The sequence below is a fragment of the Pongo abelii genome, chromosome 4 (genome assembly GCF_028885655.2).
Source record: "Pongo abelii isolate AG06213 chromosome 4, NHGRI_mPonAbe1-v2.0_pri, whole genome shotgun sequence".
NCBI lineage: Eukaryota > Metazoa > Chordata > Mammalia > Primates > Hominidae > Pongo > Pongo abelii.
Genome location: NC_071989.2, coordinates 146,697,405 through 146,710,324, shown reverse-complemented (window position 1 = coordinate 146,710,324; position 12,920 = coordinate 146,697,405). Strand labels below are relative to the sequence as shown.

Here is a 12,920-nt window from a genome sequence, read left to right as displayed (position 1 = left end):
CATTTAGCATAATGTCTTCAAAGTTCATCTATGTCATAGCATGTATTAGAATTTCATTTCTTTTGTATGTATATATCATATTATGTTTATCCATTCATCTTTTGATGGACATTTTGAGTTGTTTCCAACCTTTTGGCCATTGTGAGTAATGCTGCCATGAACATAGGTGTACAAATATCTGCTTGAGTCCTTGCTTTTATTTTAATGTACTTTTTTTTCCAAGATGGAGTCTTTGCCCTGTCACCCAGGCTGGAGTTCAGTGGAGCGATCACAGCTCACTGCAACTTCCACCTCCCTGGTTCAAGCAGTTCTCCTGCCTCAGCCTCCCAAGTAGCTGGGATTACAGGCACGTGCTACCATGCCCGGCTAATTTTTGTATTTTTAGTAGAGATGGGGTTTCAACATGTTGGCCAGGCTGCTCTTGAACTCCTGACCTCGTGATATGCTGGCCTCGGCCTCCCAAAGTACTGGGATTACAGGCATGAGCTACCGCACCCAGCCCCTGCTTTTAATTCTTTTGGGTATATATTCAGAAGTAGAATTGCTTGATTATATGATAATTCTACGTTTAATTTTTTGAGGAACTGCCATGCTAGTATCCATAGAATGCCTCTGCACCCTTTTACACTCCCACCAGCAATGCACAAACACTTGTTATTTCTTATAATGGCTATCCTAATGGGTATAAAGCAGTATCTCTTGCAATTTTGATATGCATTTCCATAATGATTACTTATGTTGAGCATCTTTTGATGTGCTTATAGGCCATTTGTATATCTTCTTTGGAGAAATGTCTATTCATGTCCCTTTTGATTGTTATTGTTGTTGTTATTGAGTTGTAGGAGTTCCTTATATATTCTGATATTAATCTCTTGTCAAATATAAGACTTGCAAATGTTTTCTCCCATTTTGTGGGTTGCCTTTTCATTCCCTTAATGGTGTTCTTTGATGCACAAAAGTTTTTCATTTTGATGAAGACCAATTTATCTATTTTTTTCTTTCATTACCTGTGCTTTTGGGGGCATTATCCAAATCCAATGTCATGAATTTTTTCCCTTATGTTTTCTTCTAAGAGTTTTATAGTTTTAGCTCTTACATTTAGAACTTTGATATATTTTGAATAGTTTTTAATGTTGTCAATATGCTTGATAGGACAATGGAAACTTGGTGGACAGTGAAATGAAATATCTGGGCAGTCCTATTACTACTGTTCCAAAATTGGATAAAAATCCAAACCTAGGAGAAGACCAGGCAGAAGAGATTTCAGATGAATTAATGGAGTTTTCCCTGGAAGATCAAGAAGCAAAGGTAAAGTGTTCTGTGGTAATATCTTTGCATTCTTCATATTCCTTCATTCTGTTAAAAGAAAAACTAGACAAATTAAACTTAGGAGAGTTTATTTGAGCAAAAAAATAACTAGTGAATCCAGCAACCCTCATAGCCAGAACATGTTCAGTAAAACTCCAGTTTGCCACGTGGTCAGTCAGTATTATGGACAGAAAATGGAAATGAAGTACAGAAAACAGAAGTGAGGTACAGAGACAGCCCAGTTGGTTACAGCCTTGAGTTTGCCTTATTTGAACATAGTTTAAACAGTCGATTGCTTGTGGTTGACTGAAGCTCAGCTGCTGTGCTTTCCTGAGACTCAGCTTTTTGATACAAAAGTATACTTCTAAATTAGGCTTTCAGTTAGTTTAAGTACTAAGTTAGGTTGCAACTTGGTGTATAAAGACTCAAGTACAGAGGCATCCTCAGGCCAAATTTAGTATAATTGACAATTCATTCTTCTTTTTTTTTTTTTTTTTTTTTTTGGTAAGATTCTCGCTCTGTCACCTAGGCTGGAGTGCAGTGGCGCCATCTTGGCTCACTGCAACCTCCTCTTCCCAGGTTCAAGCGATTCTCCTGCCTCAGCCTCTCGAGTAGCTGGGATTACAGGTGCACACCACCACACCCGGGTAATTTTTAGTATTTTTAGTAGAGACAGGGTTTCACCATGTTGGCCAGGCTGGTCTTAAACTCCTGGCCTCAGGTGATCTACCCCCCTCAGCTTTCCAAAGTGCTGGGATTACAAGCATGAGCCACCATGCCCAGCCAACCATTCTTGAATAAACATTTTATGCCTAATATGTATGAGTCACTCTACTAAATGCTAGAGCTACAGAGATCAACAAGATGTGATAACCTATCTTTATTTATTTATTTATTTTTGAGATGGAGTCTTGCTGTGTCACCTAGGCTGGAGTGCAGTGGTGGTATCTCGGCTCACTGCAACCTCCGTTTCCTGGGTTTAAGTGATTCTCTTGCCTCAGCCTCCCAAAGCACGCCATCATGCCTGGCTAATTTTTTGTAATTTTAGTAGAGACGGGGCTTTGCCAAGTTGGCCAGACTGGTCTCGAACTCCTGACCTCAAGTGATCTGCCTGCCTTGGCCTCCCAAAGAGCTGGGATTACAGGCATGAGCCACCACGCCTGGCCTAACCTATCTTTAGACTGTAGGGTTACCTGACTGATAGGTTATCAGGTCACTACAGGAATCTTCTTACTGCTGGTGAACAGGTTCCAGTCAATAGTTTGAGTGGATCACCATCAAAGTAAGCTAGGATAAGTAATGTCTCCAGGATAATGGTAATGTATAGAATATACCTAACATGACTTTTCAGGTATTTTATAATACAGTCTTTTGTTTCCTTTTATCTTTCCCATATCACTGATAGATATACCTGAAGTGTGTCGGTTATAGCCTATATGCTGATATGCCAAAGATAGTTTCTGAGGCATTTAGCTTTTTTTGTTTTTTGTTTTTTGTTTTTTTTGTTTTTTTTGTTTGAGATAGACAGGGTCTTGCTCTGTAGCCCAGGCTGGGGTACGTGGCACAATTAAAGTTCACTGCAGCCTCAATCTCCCCAGGCTCCAGCAGTCCTCCCACCTCAGCCTCCAAGTAGTTGGGACTATAGGCACATGCCATCATACCTGGCTGATTTTTTGTATTTTTTGTAGAGATTTGGTTTCACAATATTACCCAGGTTAGTCTCAAACTCCTGGACTCAAGTGATTCACACACCTTGGCCTCCCAAAGTCCTGGGATTACAGGCGTGAGCTACCATGCCTGGCCTACATTTAGCATTTCTAAATCAACTTTTTTGCTTTGAAACAAGTAGGGCTATGGGTTTGTCTTTAAAATTTATTCATTTCACAAGGTCAATATGGTATAGTGGAGTTAGAACAGTTGCATTCTAGTCCTCATGCTTTTTTTTTTTTAATTATTTAATTAATTAGATAGAGTCTTGCTCTGCTCTGTCACCCAGACTGCAGTGCAGTGTTGAACTCCTGGGCTCAAGTAATCCTCCCACCTCAGTCTCCTGAGTAGCTAGGACTATAGGTGCATACCACCATGCCCAGCTAATTTTTAAAATTTTTTGTAGAGATGGGGTCTTGGTGTGTTGCCCAAGCTGGTTTGGAACTCCTGCACTCCAGCAATCCTCTTGCCTTTGTTGCGGGATCTTTAGGGTGTTGCTTTTCTGGCCAGAAACCTTTGTGCCCAGTGGTGCCTTTGCCCGAGTTGTTGTCCTGTGTCAAGGTACGCAGACAAGTGGAGGGGGAGCAAGACGAAGAGAAGCTTTATTGAGTGTTAGAACAGTTCAGAGGAGACCCACAGGGGGCAGCTCCTCTCTGTAGGCAGTTTGTCTTATCCCGTATTCAGCTCTTAGCAGAGAGGAGGCCCTGGAGTGGGTGGCTCCTCTCTGCAGGCAGGTCCTACTTGTTGATTTCCCAGCTTTCAGCAGACAGCATAGCTCTTCTCTCCTCTCTGGTTGTCTGATCTTTTCTCCATCCTCTACCCTGCTCTGGCTGAGCCTGGAGATTTTATGGACCTCAGAGGGGAGAAAGTGTTTCCTGATTGGTTCATCGACCGCAAGAAAAGGCAGCAAGAAAATCCCCATCCAGTGGGCGGGACTGGCAGCCCAGTCCCCAGCCTTTAAGCCCTCCCTGTCCTGAAGGTGGGGACGTACAGGAACCTCCCTTCCACACAGGAGCCTCTGTCTCTCTCAGCAGTCTATGGCACCAGGCTGCTCACACCAAGGTGCCCCTAAAGGCCAGCACTGACCACCCTCAGTCCCTACTTGGCTTCCCCTCTTTTGCTTCTCTGTGCCCAAATTCTAAAGGGGGCCAAGGTGGCAGGGTGCTGCCCTGAGGGTGCGCACACACATCCGCCCCTGGACTGTAACAGCACCTGAACTTGCCCCAACCTCACTCTGAGATTGGAGTGGGTGCCAAGAGCAGAGAAGCGAGGATGGGGGTGGGGGGCAGGCTGCAGAGACTATTAGGTCCTGCACCTGGGAGGGCGGCTGCAGCTGCACCCGGGAGGGCAGGGATCCTGCCTGCTCCCGGCCCCCACAAGAGCACAGGGAGGCTGGGATCTGCAGCCACAACTTGGGCGGCTGCAAGCCCACCCAGAAGGGCAGGGCTTCTGCCTGCTCCATGGAACAGGAGGCCCAGGTTAACAGCTGCAGTTTGTGTAGCTTCAGCAGCACCCAGGGGAGCTCCTGCCCCAACTCAGAAGGAGAAGGGCACCCACTAGCTCCATGGATCATGCAGCCCTATCCATGCCTCTCTGCTGCAGCCAGCTTGATGACAGCAGCAAGCCCTCTGGAGTCGCAGCTGCCAACACCTTGGCCTCTCAAAGTGCTGGAATTACAAGTGTGAGCCACTGTATCCAGCCTCATTCTTTTATTTACTTGGTGGTATGACTGTTCACAAGACAACCACTTGACCTCAGTTTTTAATTTATAAAATGGAGAGCATGATAAAACAACTACCTCCTTAATAGGCTTGTTGTAAATAAAATATTAAAAGCAGTTTGTGTCCTCATCACATACACACAAATGGTAACTATGTGATGAAGGATGTGTTAATGAATTTCATTGTGGTAATCCTTACATAATATATACGTAAATCATTATATTGTACTCCTTAAGTATATACAAATTTTATCATTTATACCTCAATAAAATAGAAAAAAAAATTTAAAGAGCAGTTTGTAATACAGTAGTCCCCCGTTATCCACAGGGAATACATTCTGAGACCCCCAGTGGATGCCTAAAATTGCAGACAGTACTGAACCCTATATATACCATGCTTTTCCCTATGCATATGTACCTGTGATGGAGTTTTTTACTTAGGCATAGTAAGAGATTAACAATAATAACTAATAATAAAATAGAACAATTACAACAACATACTGTAATAAAAATTACAGGAGGCTGGCTTATGCAGTGGCTTATGCCTGTAATCCCAGCACACTGGGAGGCTGAAGCGGGTGGTCAGGAGTTTGAGAGCTGCCTGGCCAACATGGTGAAACCCCATCTCTACTAAAAATACAAAAATTAGCCGGGCGTGGTGGTGAGCATCTGTAACCCCAGCTACTGGGCTGGCTGAGACAGTAGAATTGCTTGAACTTAAACCCAGGTGGCAGAGGCTGCAGTGAGCCGAGATCGCACCACTGCACTCCAGCCTGGGCAACAGAGTGAGACTCTTACTCAAAAAAAAAAAAAGTGCTGTCTGGGCATGGTGAGTCACGCCTGTAATCCGAGCATTTTAGGAGGTTGAGATGGGCAGATCACCTGAAGCCAGGAGTTTGAGACCAGCTTGGCCAACATGGTGAAACCCCGTCTCTATTAAAAATACAAAAAAAAAAAAAAAAAATTAGCCAGGTATGGTGGCGGGCACCTGTAATCCCAGCTACCCAGGAGCCTGAGGCAGGAGAATCGCTTGAACCTAGGAGGCAGAGATTACAGTGAGCCAAGATCGCTCCATTGCACTCCAGCCTGGGCAACAAGAGTGAAACTCTGTCTCAAAAAACAAAAAAAGTGCTATAGGCTGGGAGCGGTGACTCACACCTATAATCCCAGAACTTTGGGAGGTTGAGGTGGGTGGATCACCTGAGGTCAGGAGTTCTAGACCAGCCTGGCCAACAGTATGAAACCTTGGCTCTACTAAAAATACAAAAATTAGCTGGGTGTGGTGGTGGGTGCCTGTAATGCCAGCTACTTGGGAGGCTTAGGCAGGAGAATCACTTGAACCCAGGAGGTGGAGGTTGCATTGAGCCAAGATCACGCCACTGCACTCTAGCCTGGGCAACAGAATGAGACTCTATCTCAAAAAAAAAAAAAAAAAAAAAAAAAAAAGGTGCTATGAATGACAGGACGATTTGAATAAAGGACAGCACTTTGGGAGGCCAAGGCAGGTGGATCACCTGAGGTCAGGAGTTTGAGACCAGCCTGACCAACATGTTGAAACCTCGTCTCTATTAAAAATACAAAAATTTAGCTGGGCATGGTGTTGGGCACCTGTAATCCCAGCTACTCAGGAGGCTGACGCAGGAGAATCGCTTGAACCCAGGAGGCAGAGGTTGCAGTAAGCTGAGATTGCGCCGCTGCCCTCCAGCCTGGGTGTGACAGAGCAAGACTCCGTCTCAAAAATAAAAAATAAAAAAGAAAGAAAGAAAAAGGGACATAGGTGTTTGGGAGGATATTATTTTTGACTTTACCCTCAGTAACTGGAGAAATGGTGACAACACTATAATGAATTTGAAAAGAAGGGTGGATTCAGCAGGAATAGATGTGTTCTGTTTTGGACATTGAGTTATAGATGCTAAGGAGGAAATTTAGATGGAAATATTAAATGAGGAGTTGAAGCTATCAGGATGAGAAATGTACATTTCTGGGGCAGCTGTATAGAGGAGAAAATGAAAGCTAATGACTCTAAGTTTAAAGTGAAGAGAAAGGCTGGAAAGAAAGAGCAGTAGCCACTGTGGGACTGATAATGAAGTAGAGACATGTAGGAATAATATTAGCCAGGAATCAGAAACGAGAGATCTAGGACACAAATACAGGGGGCACATTTATATATTATTTCTTTTTATACATTTTTTGTTATGGTAAACATAAAGTTTACAATTTTAATCATTTTTAAGCATACAGTTTAGTGGTATTAAGTGCCTTCATTTTATTGTGAGTGTACTTACCCATCTCTAGGATTTTTTTATTACCCCAAGCAGAAATTCTCTTTTTTTTTTTTTTTTTTGAGATGTAGTCTTGCTCTGTCACCCAAGCTGGAGTGAAGTGGCGCAATTTTGGCTCACTGCACCTCCACCTCCTGGGTTCAAGTGATTCTCCTGCCTCAGCCTCCTGCGTAGCTGTGATTCCAGGCATGCCCCACCATGGCTGGCTAATTTTTTTGTATTTTTAGTAGAGACAAGGTTTCACCATGTTGGCCAGGCTGGTCTTGAATACCTGACCTCAGGTCATCTGCCCTCCTCAGCCTCCCAAAGTGCTGAGATTACAGGTGAGCCACTGCGCCTGGCCCCCAAGCAGAAATGTTGTACCCAGTAAACAATAACTCCCCATCTTCTCCCCCTTCCCCAGCCCCTAGTAGCCACTATTCTATTTTCTGCCCTCTATGAATTTGCTCTAGATACCTCATATAAATGGAAGCATACAATATTCGTCCTTTTGTCTCTGGCATATATCTCATAGTGTAATGTTTTTGTTGGTAATCAGTGTTGTAGCATGTATCAGAATTTCATTCGCTTAAAAAAAAATCAGTTTTATGTTAAATTGTAAAATGCACATAACCTTTATCATCATAACCATTTTCAAGCGTATAGTTCAGTAGTATTACATACATTCCCATTGTTGTGTAAACAATCTCCAGAACTCTTTTAATCTTGGAAAACTGACACTCTGTGCCCATAAAACAACTTCCCATTTTCCCCTTCTCCCAGCCTCTGGCAACCACCATTCTACTTTCTATAAATTTGATTATTCTAGATATCTCTGATAAGTGGAATGATACAGGGTTTTTTTTGTTTTGTAACTGGCTTATTTCAATTAGCATAATGTCCTCAAGCTTTATCTATGTTGTAGCATGTATCATAATTTCATTCCTTTTTATGGCAGAATAATATTCCATTGTATGTATATATCACATTTTGTGACATTTGGGTTTCCACCTTTTGGCAATTGTGAATATTGTTGCTATGAATATTCGTTTACAAATATCTGTTTGTGTCCTTGCTTTCAGTTCTTTTACTTTTTTGGAGACAGGTCTCACTCAGTTGCCCAGGCTGCAGTGCAGTGATGTGATCATGGCTCACTGCAGCCTTGAACTCTTTGGCTCAAGCAGTCCTCCCATCTCAGCCTCCCAAGTAACTGAGATTACAGGTGTGAGCCACCACGCCTGGCCCTGCTTTCAGTTTTTTAGGGTATATACCCAGAAGTAAAATTGCTGGGTCATATGGTTATTCTGTGTTTAATTTTTTAAGGAACTCTCATACTGTTTTCACAGCAACTGTTCCATTTTACATTCCCACCAGCGATGCACAAGGGTCTCAGTTTCCCCATATCATAGCCAACACTTGTTATTTTCTGATTTTGATACTATCCATCCTGATGACTATGAAATGGTATCTCATCGTAATTTTAATTTGCATTACCCTAATGATTAGGGATGTTGAGCACCTTTTCATATGCTTCCTGGCCATTTGTATATCTTCTTTGGAGAAGTGTCTATTCAAGTCCTTTGCCCATTTTTTAATTGAGTTGTTTCTTTTGTTGTTGTTGAGTTGTAGTTCTTTATATATTCTGGATATCAATCCCTTATCAGATAAATAATTTGCAAATATTTTTTCCTATTCTGTTGGTTGCCTATTCACTCTGTTGATGGTGCCCTTTGTTGCAAAAAAGTTTTAAATTTTGATGAAGTCTAATTTATCCACTTTTTTTGTTGCTTGTGCTTTTGGTGTCATATCTGAGAAATCATTGCCAGATTCAATGTCATGTGCCTCCCCCAACCCCCTCCCCTTTTTAAAAGAAAATAGTAGGGACAGGGTCTCACCCGGGCTGGAGTATAGTGATGCGATCACATAGCTCACTGTAACTTCAAACTCCCGCCCTCAAGGATCCTCCCACCTCAGTGTCCATAGTAGCTAGTACTACAGGCATGCACCACCACACCTGGCTAATTTGTTTTTTGTAGAGATGAGGGTCTTGCTATGTTACTCTTCTGGTCTCAAAATTCTGGCCTCAAGCGATCCTCTTGCTTCAGCCTCCCAAGGTGCTGCGATTACAGGTGTGAGCCATTGGGCTCAGCTCCCTATGTTTTCTTTAAAGAGTTTTATAGTTACAGCTCTTAAGTTTAGGTCTTTGATTCATTTCGAGTTAATGTGTGTATATGGTATAAGAGAAGGCTTTAACTTTGCTCTTTGGGACAAAGAACAAAGCAGTGTTGGCTACAATATGGAGAAATTGGGACCCTTGTGCATTGCTGGTGGGAATGTAAAATCCAGTTGTCCCACCACTAATTGTTGAAAAAACTCTCCTTTCTTCATTGAATGGTCTTGGCACCCTTTTTGAAAATCATTTAACTATATATGCAAGAGTTTATTTCTTGGCTATGTTCCATTCCATTGGTCTATGTGTCTGTCTTTATGCCAATGCCACACTGTTTACTGCAGCTTTGTAGTAAGTCATTTTATAAATTTTTAATTTCACAAATAATATATTCTCCTTTATAGAAAAGTTAAAACATAACAGCCAAGGATAACTAACCCTATCTGACCACCATTCGAAGTCCCTATTGAAGGAAAGGGCTCAGTGGGAAAAGTTAAGAGCATGTGAGTCAGTGGAGCGCAGTGGTCTGAGAAGTAGCCTCTGGAGCCAGACTGCCTGGATTCATAGCTTGACTCTGCCACTTTTAGATATATGACTGTAGGTGAGTCATATGATCTCCTTGTGTTCAATTTCTTGGGTTGTTGTCAGGATTGAATGAGTTAATTACACATAAAACATGTAGAGCAATACTTATTAATTAATAGTACTTAACTATTCTTGTGTAGTGTAAGTGCTTAATTATTGTATACGACTAAACTATGTGGAGTTATGAAGAAGGCTGATAGGTTAGGGGATGCTTAATGGCCTTGATGTCCTCCGCAAAGTAAAAATTGAAGTAATCTGATGATTCAGAGGAGAGTGTGAGGTGAGAGTCTTGAAAGTGTGTGAAGAAGGTTATAATTGACTTTTGGAGACTGTAGAATTACTAAAAGGCTAGTAAGATGATATTTGTAAGGTCCTATGAGGGCATTATCAGGTAGACATGCATGGCACTTGTTGGAAGTATCTTCCTACAAGAATGTTCGGGCCTGGAAGTGAGATTGGAGACTTTGGAACTCCTGGGATGATAGTAAGGGTTGAAGATTGCCAATGGTGGATGAACAAGGGGTTGAGGAAGAATAGGTATGGTGAAGTCAGCAGAAAAGTCAATGATGATTCAAAGCCTGGCTATAAAGCCAGATATCATTAGGTGGACTCAGTAAAGTAAGAGCAGTAATGTGATTGAAAGTTGCTGAGAAGGTATAAAGTGGCTGGTTTAGAAAGTTTTTAGAGCTAGGCCGGGCGCAGTGGCTCACGCCTGTAATCCTAACACTTTGGGAGGCCAAGACAGGTGGATCACTGGAAGTCAGGAGTTCGAGACCAGCCTGGCCAACATGGTGAAACCTCATCTCTACTAAAAATACAAAAATTAGCCGGGCTTGATGGCAGGCGCCTGTAATCCCAGCTACTCGGGAGGCTGAGGCAGGGGAATCACTTGAACCTGAGAGGTGGAGCTTGCAGATCACACCACTGCACTCCAGCCTGGGTGACAGAGCGAGACTCCATCTCAAAAAAAAAAAAAAGTTTGAGAGCTAGGGGAGGTTTTAGTCAGTTTGAGGGCATGCCATGTTTGAGCTCTGGATAGTATAATAATAGATGATGATTGCAGTTGTTTTTATTTTTATTGTTTTATTTTGTTTTCTTAAATTCCCCTCACCTCCCCCCACCGCCCTTTTATTTTGAGACGGAGTTTCGCTCTTGTTGCCCAGGCTGGAGTGCGATGGTGTGATCTCGGCTCACTGCAACTTCCGCCTCCAGGGTTCAAGAGATTCTCCTGCCTCAACCTCCCGGGTAGGTAGGATTACAGATGCCCACCACCACCCCTGGCTAATTTTTTGTATTTTTAGTAGAGATAGGGTTTCACCATGTTGGCCAGGCTGGTCTTGAACTCCTGACCTCAGGTGATCCACCTGCCTTGGCCTCCCAAAGTGCTGGGATTACAGGCGTGAGCCACTGTGCCCAGCCAAATTTCCTATTTTAAGAATGAAGTTGTTTTTTTTTTTTTTTTTTTTTTAATACCAGTTTGTTGAGAGCTTGATGTGGAGTTCTAGAGAAGCTTAGTGGAAGTATTGTGAAGTCATGCTCTCCAAAGTGTTGTCAGTGGACATTGTAAGAATGTGGAAAATACAAAGGGTTTTAGTATTGAAGATAGTACAGAGACTAGAATGGAAAGGAAAAATGAGAGCCAAGCAATAACAAGAGCTCCCATTTATTGACTACTTAGAGTATACTAGGCACCGTGTGCTAAGCAGTATACATCCATACTCACATTTCATTCTCATATCAACCCTGAAAGATGACTGTTGTCTCCCTTTGAGGGGAGCCCATTGGGTCATGAGATAAGGTATGATACCCATGGTTACATAGTTAGAAGCAGCAGAGCCAGGGTTTAAACTAAGATCTACCTGACCCCGGAGCTGTTTTTAGCAATTTTCCCAGGTAATTCTGATATACACTAAATTTTGAGAGTTATGTTCTATAACATAGTATTAAATCCTATTTTATTTTTAATTTCATTGGTTTGTGGGAAAACAAAACCAAGATACAATCTGAAGAAGGCAGGATGGGTGTTGGGAGAATTGACAGTGACCTTCTAAAACATAAAACAGTTTTGAGGACTTGCTGATAATGGACAGTAGATCTATAGAAAAACAGTGAGTTAGGAATAGTTGGCATGGGGAAAAGGTTTCTAGGGCTTCCGAAAAAAAGAGCAATGTAAAATGAACATTTAGGATCACTTTTACAAATATGTTAGTCTTCACATTTGCAGAATGTTGTCATTAATATAGTTAAGTCTCAGCTGGTATTAACTTAGCAAATTGAATTTAATGTTAATTTTAAAAATCCTTTTATTTTCTACTTCATTGTTGAAAACTTGTCTAAGTTATGTTGATCTGATTTTATGAAATTTAGTACAGTACAGTGAACATAATTGAATCTTTCTCTGGTGATTGAAGATCTTTCATAGTCTCAGAAATATCATTTTGAATTGCATAATGTAGACAGTATAGAAGCATGGACTTAAAATAGATTGACCCCAGGAAATATTCTGGAACAGGTTTTCCCAACCCCTGGGCCATGGATCAGTACAGGTCCATGGCCTGTTAGGAATCGGGCCACACAGTAGGAAGTGAGGGGTGGGCCAGGCCAGCGAGCATTAACACCTAAGCTCTGCCTCCTGTCGGATCAGTGGCAGCATTAGATTCTCATAGGAGGCAAACTCTTTTGTGAACTGCGCATGCGAGGGGTCTAGGTTGCCCGTTCCTTATGAGAATCTGAGAATCTAACTAATGCCTGATGATCTGAGGTGAAAAAGTTTCATCCTGAAACCATATCCCCACCCAGATCCATGGAAAAAAATGTCTTCCACAAAACTTGTCCCCAGTATCAAAAAGGCTGGGGACCACTGCTCTGAAAGTTTTGTTTAGGTGAAAGAGTGGCATAGGGCTATGAGTATTTATTTGATTTTTTTTTTTAAGAGACAGGGTCTTCTATGTTGTCCAGGCTGATCTCAAACTCTTGAGCTCAAGTGTTCCCCTGTCTTGGCCTCCCAAAGAGCATTTCGATGGTCTTTGAAAAATATTTGGACAATAGAGCCTTGACAGAAAATTTAAATAATTAAATAAAAAAATTTTTAAAAATTGTCCCTTTATGGGCTCATTTTCTTAGATTGTAACTCTTATGCAATCATTTTCTCTTTCTTTTTTTCCTTCTT

The 12,920-nt window shown here is 42.0% G+C and overlaps 1 protein-coding gene across 6 annotated transcripts in view; it reads left to right on the top strand.

The window, feature by feature from the left end:
- The window catches only part of CDC25C (cell division cycle 25C), a 53,280-nt gene that overhangs the window by 19,003 nt on the left and 21,357 nt on the right, over positions 1-12,920 (top strand). For all 6 annotated transcript variants that reach the window (XM_024246960.3, XM_054556600.2, XM_054556602.2 and 3 more), the window contains one exon: positions 1,153-1,308. In XM_024246960.3, the coding sequence (XP_024102728.3) occupies positions 1,153-1,308 (156 nt within the window). The remainder of the gene's footprint in view (positions 1-1,152; positions 1,309-12,920) is intronic.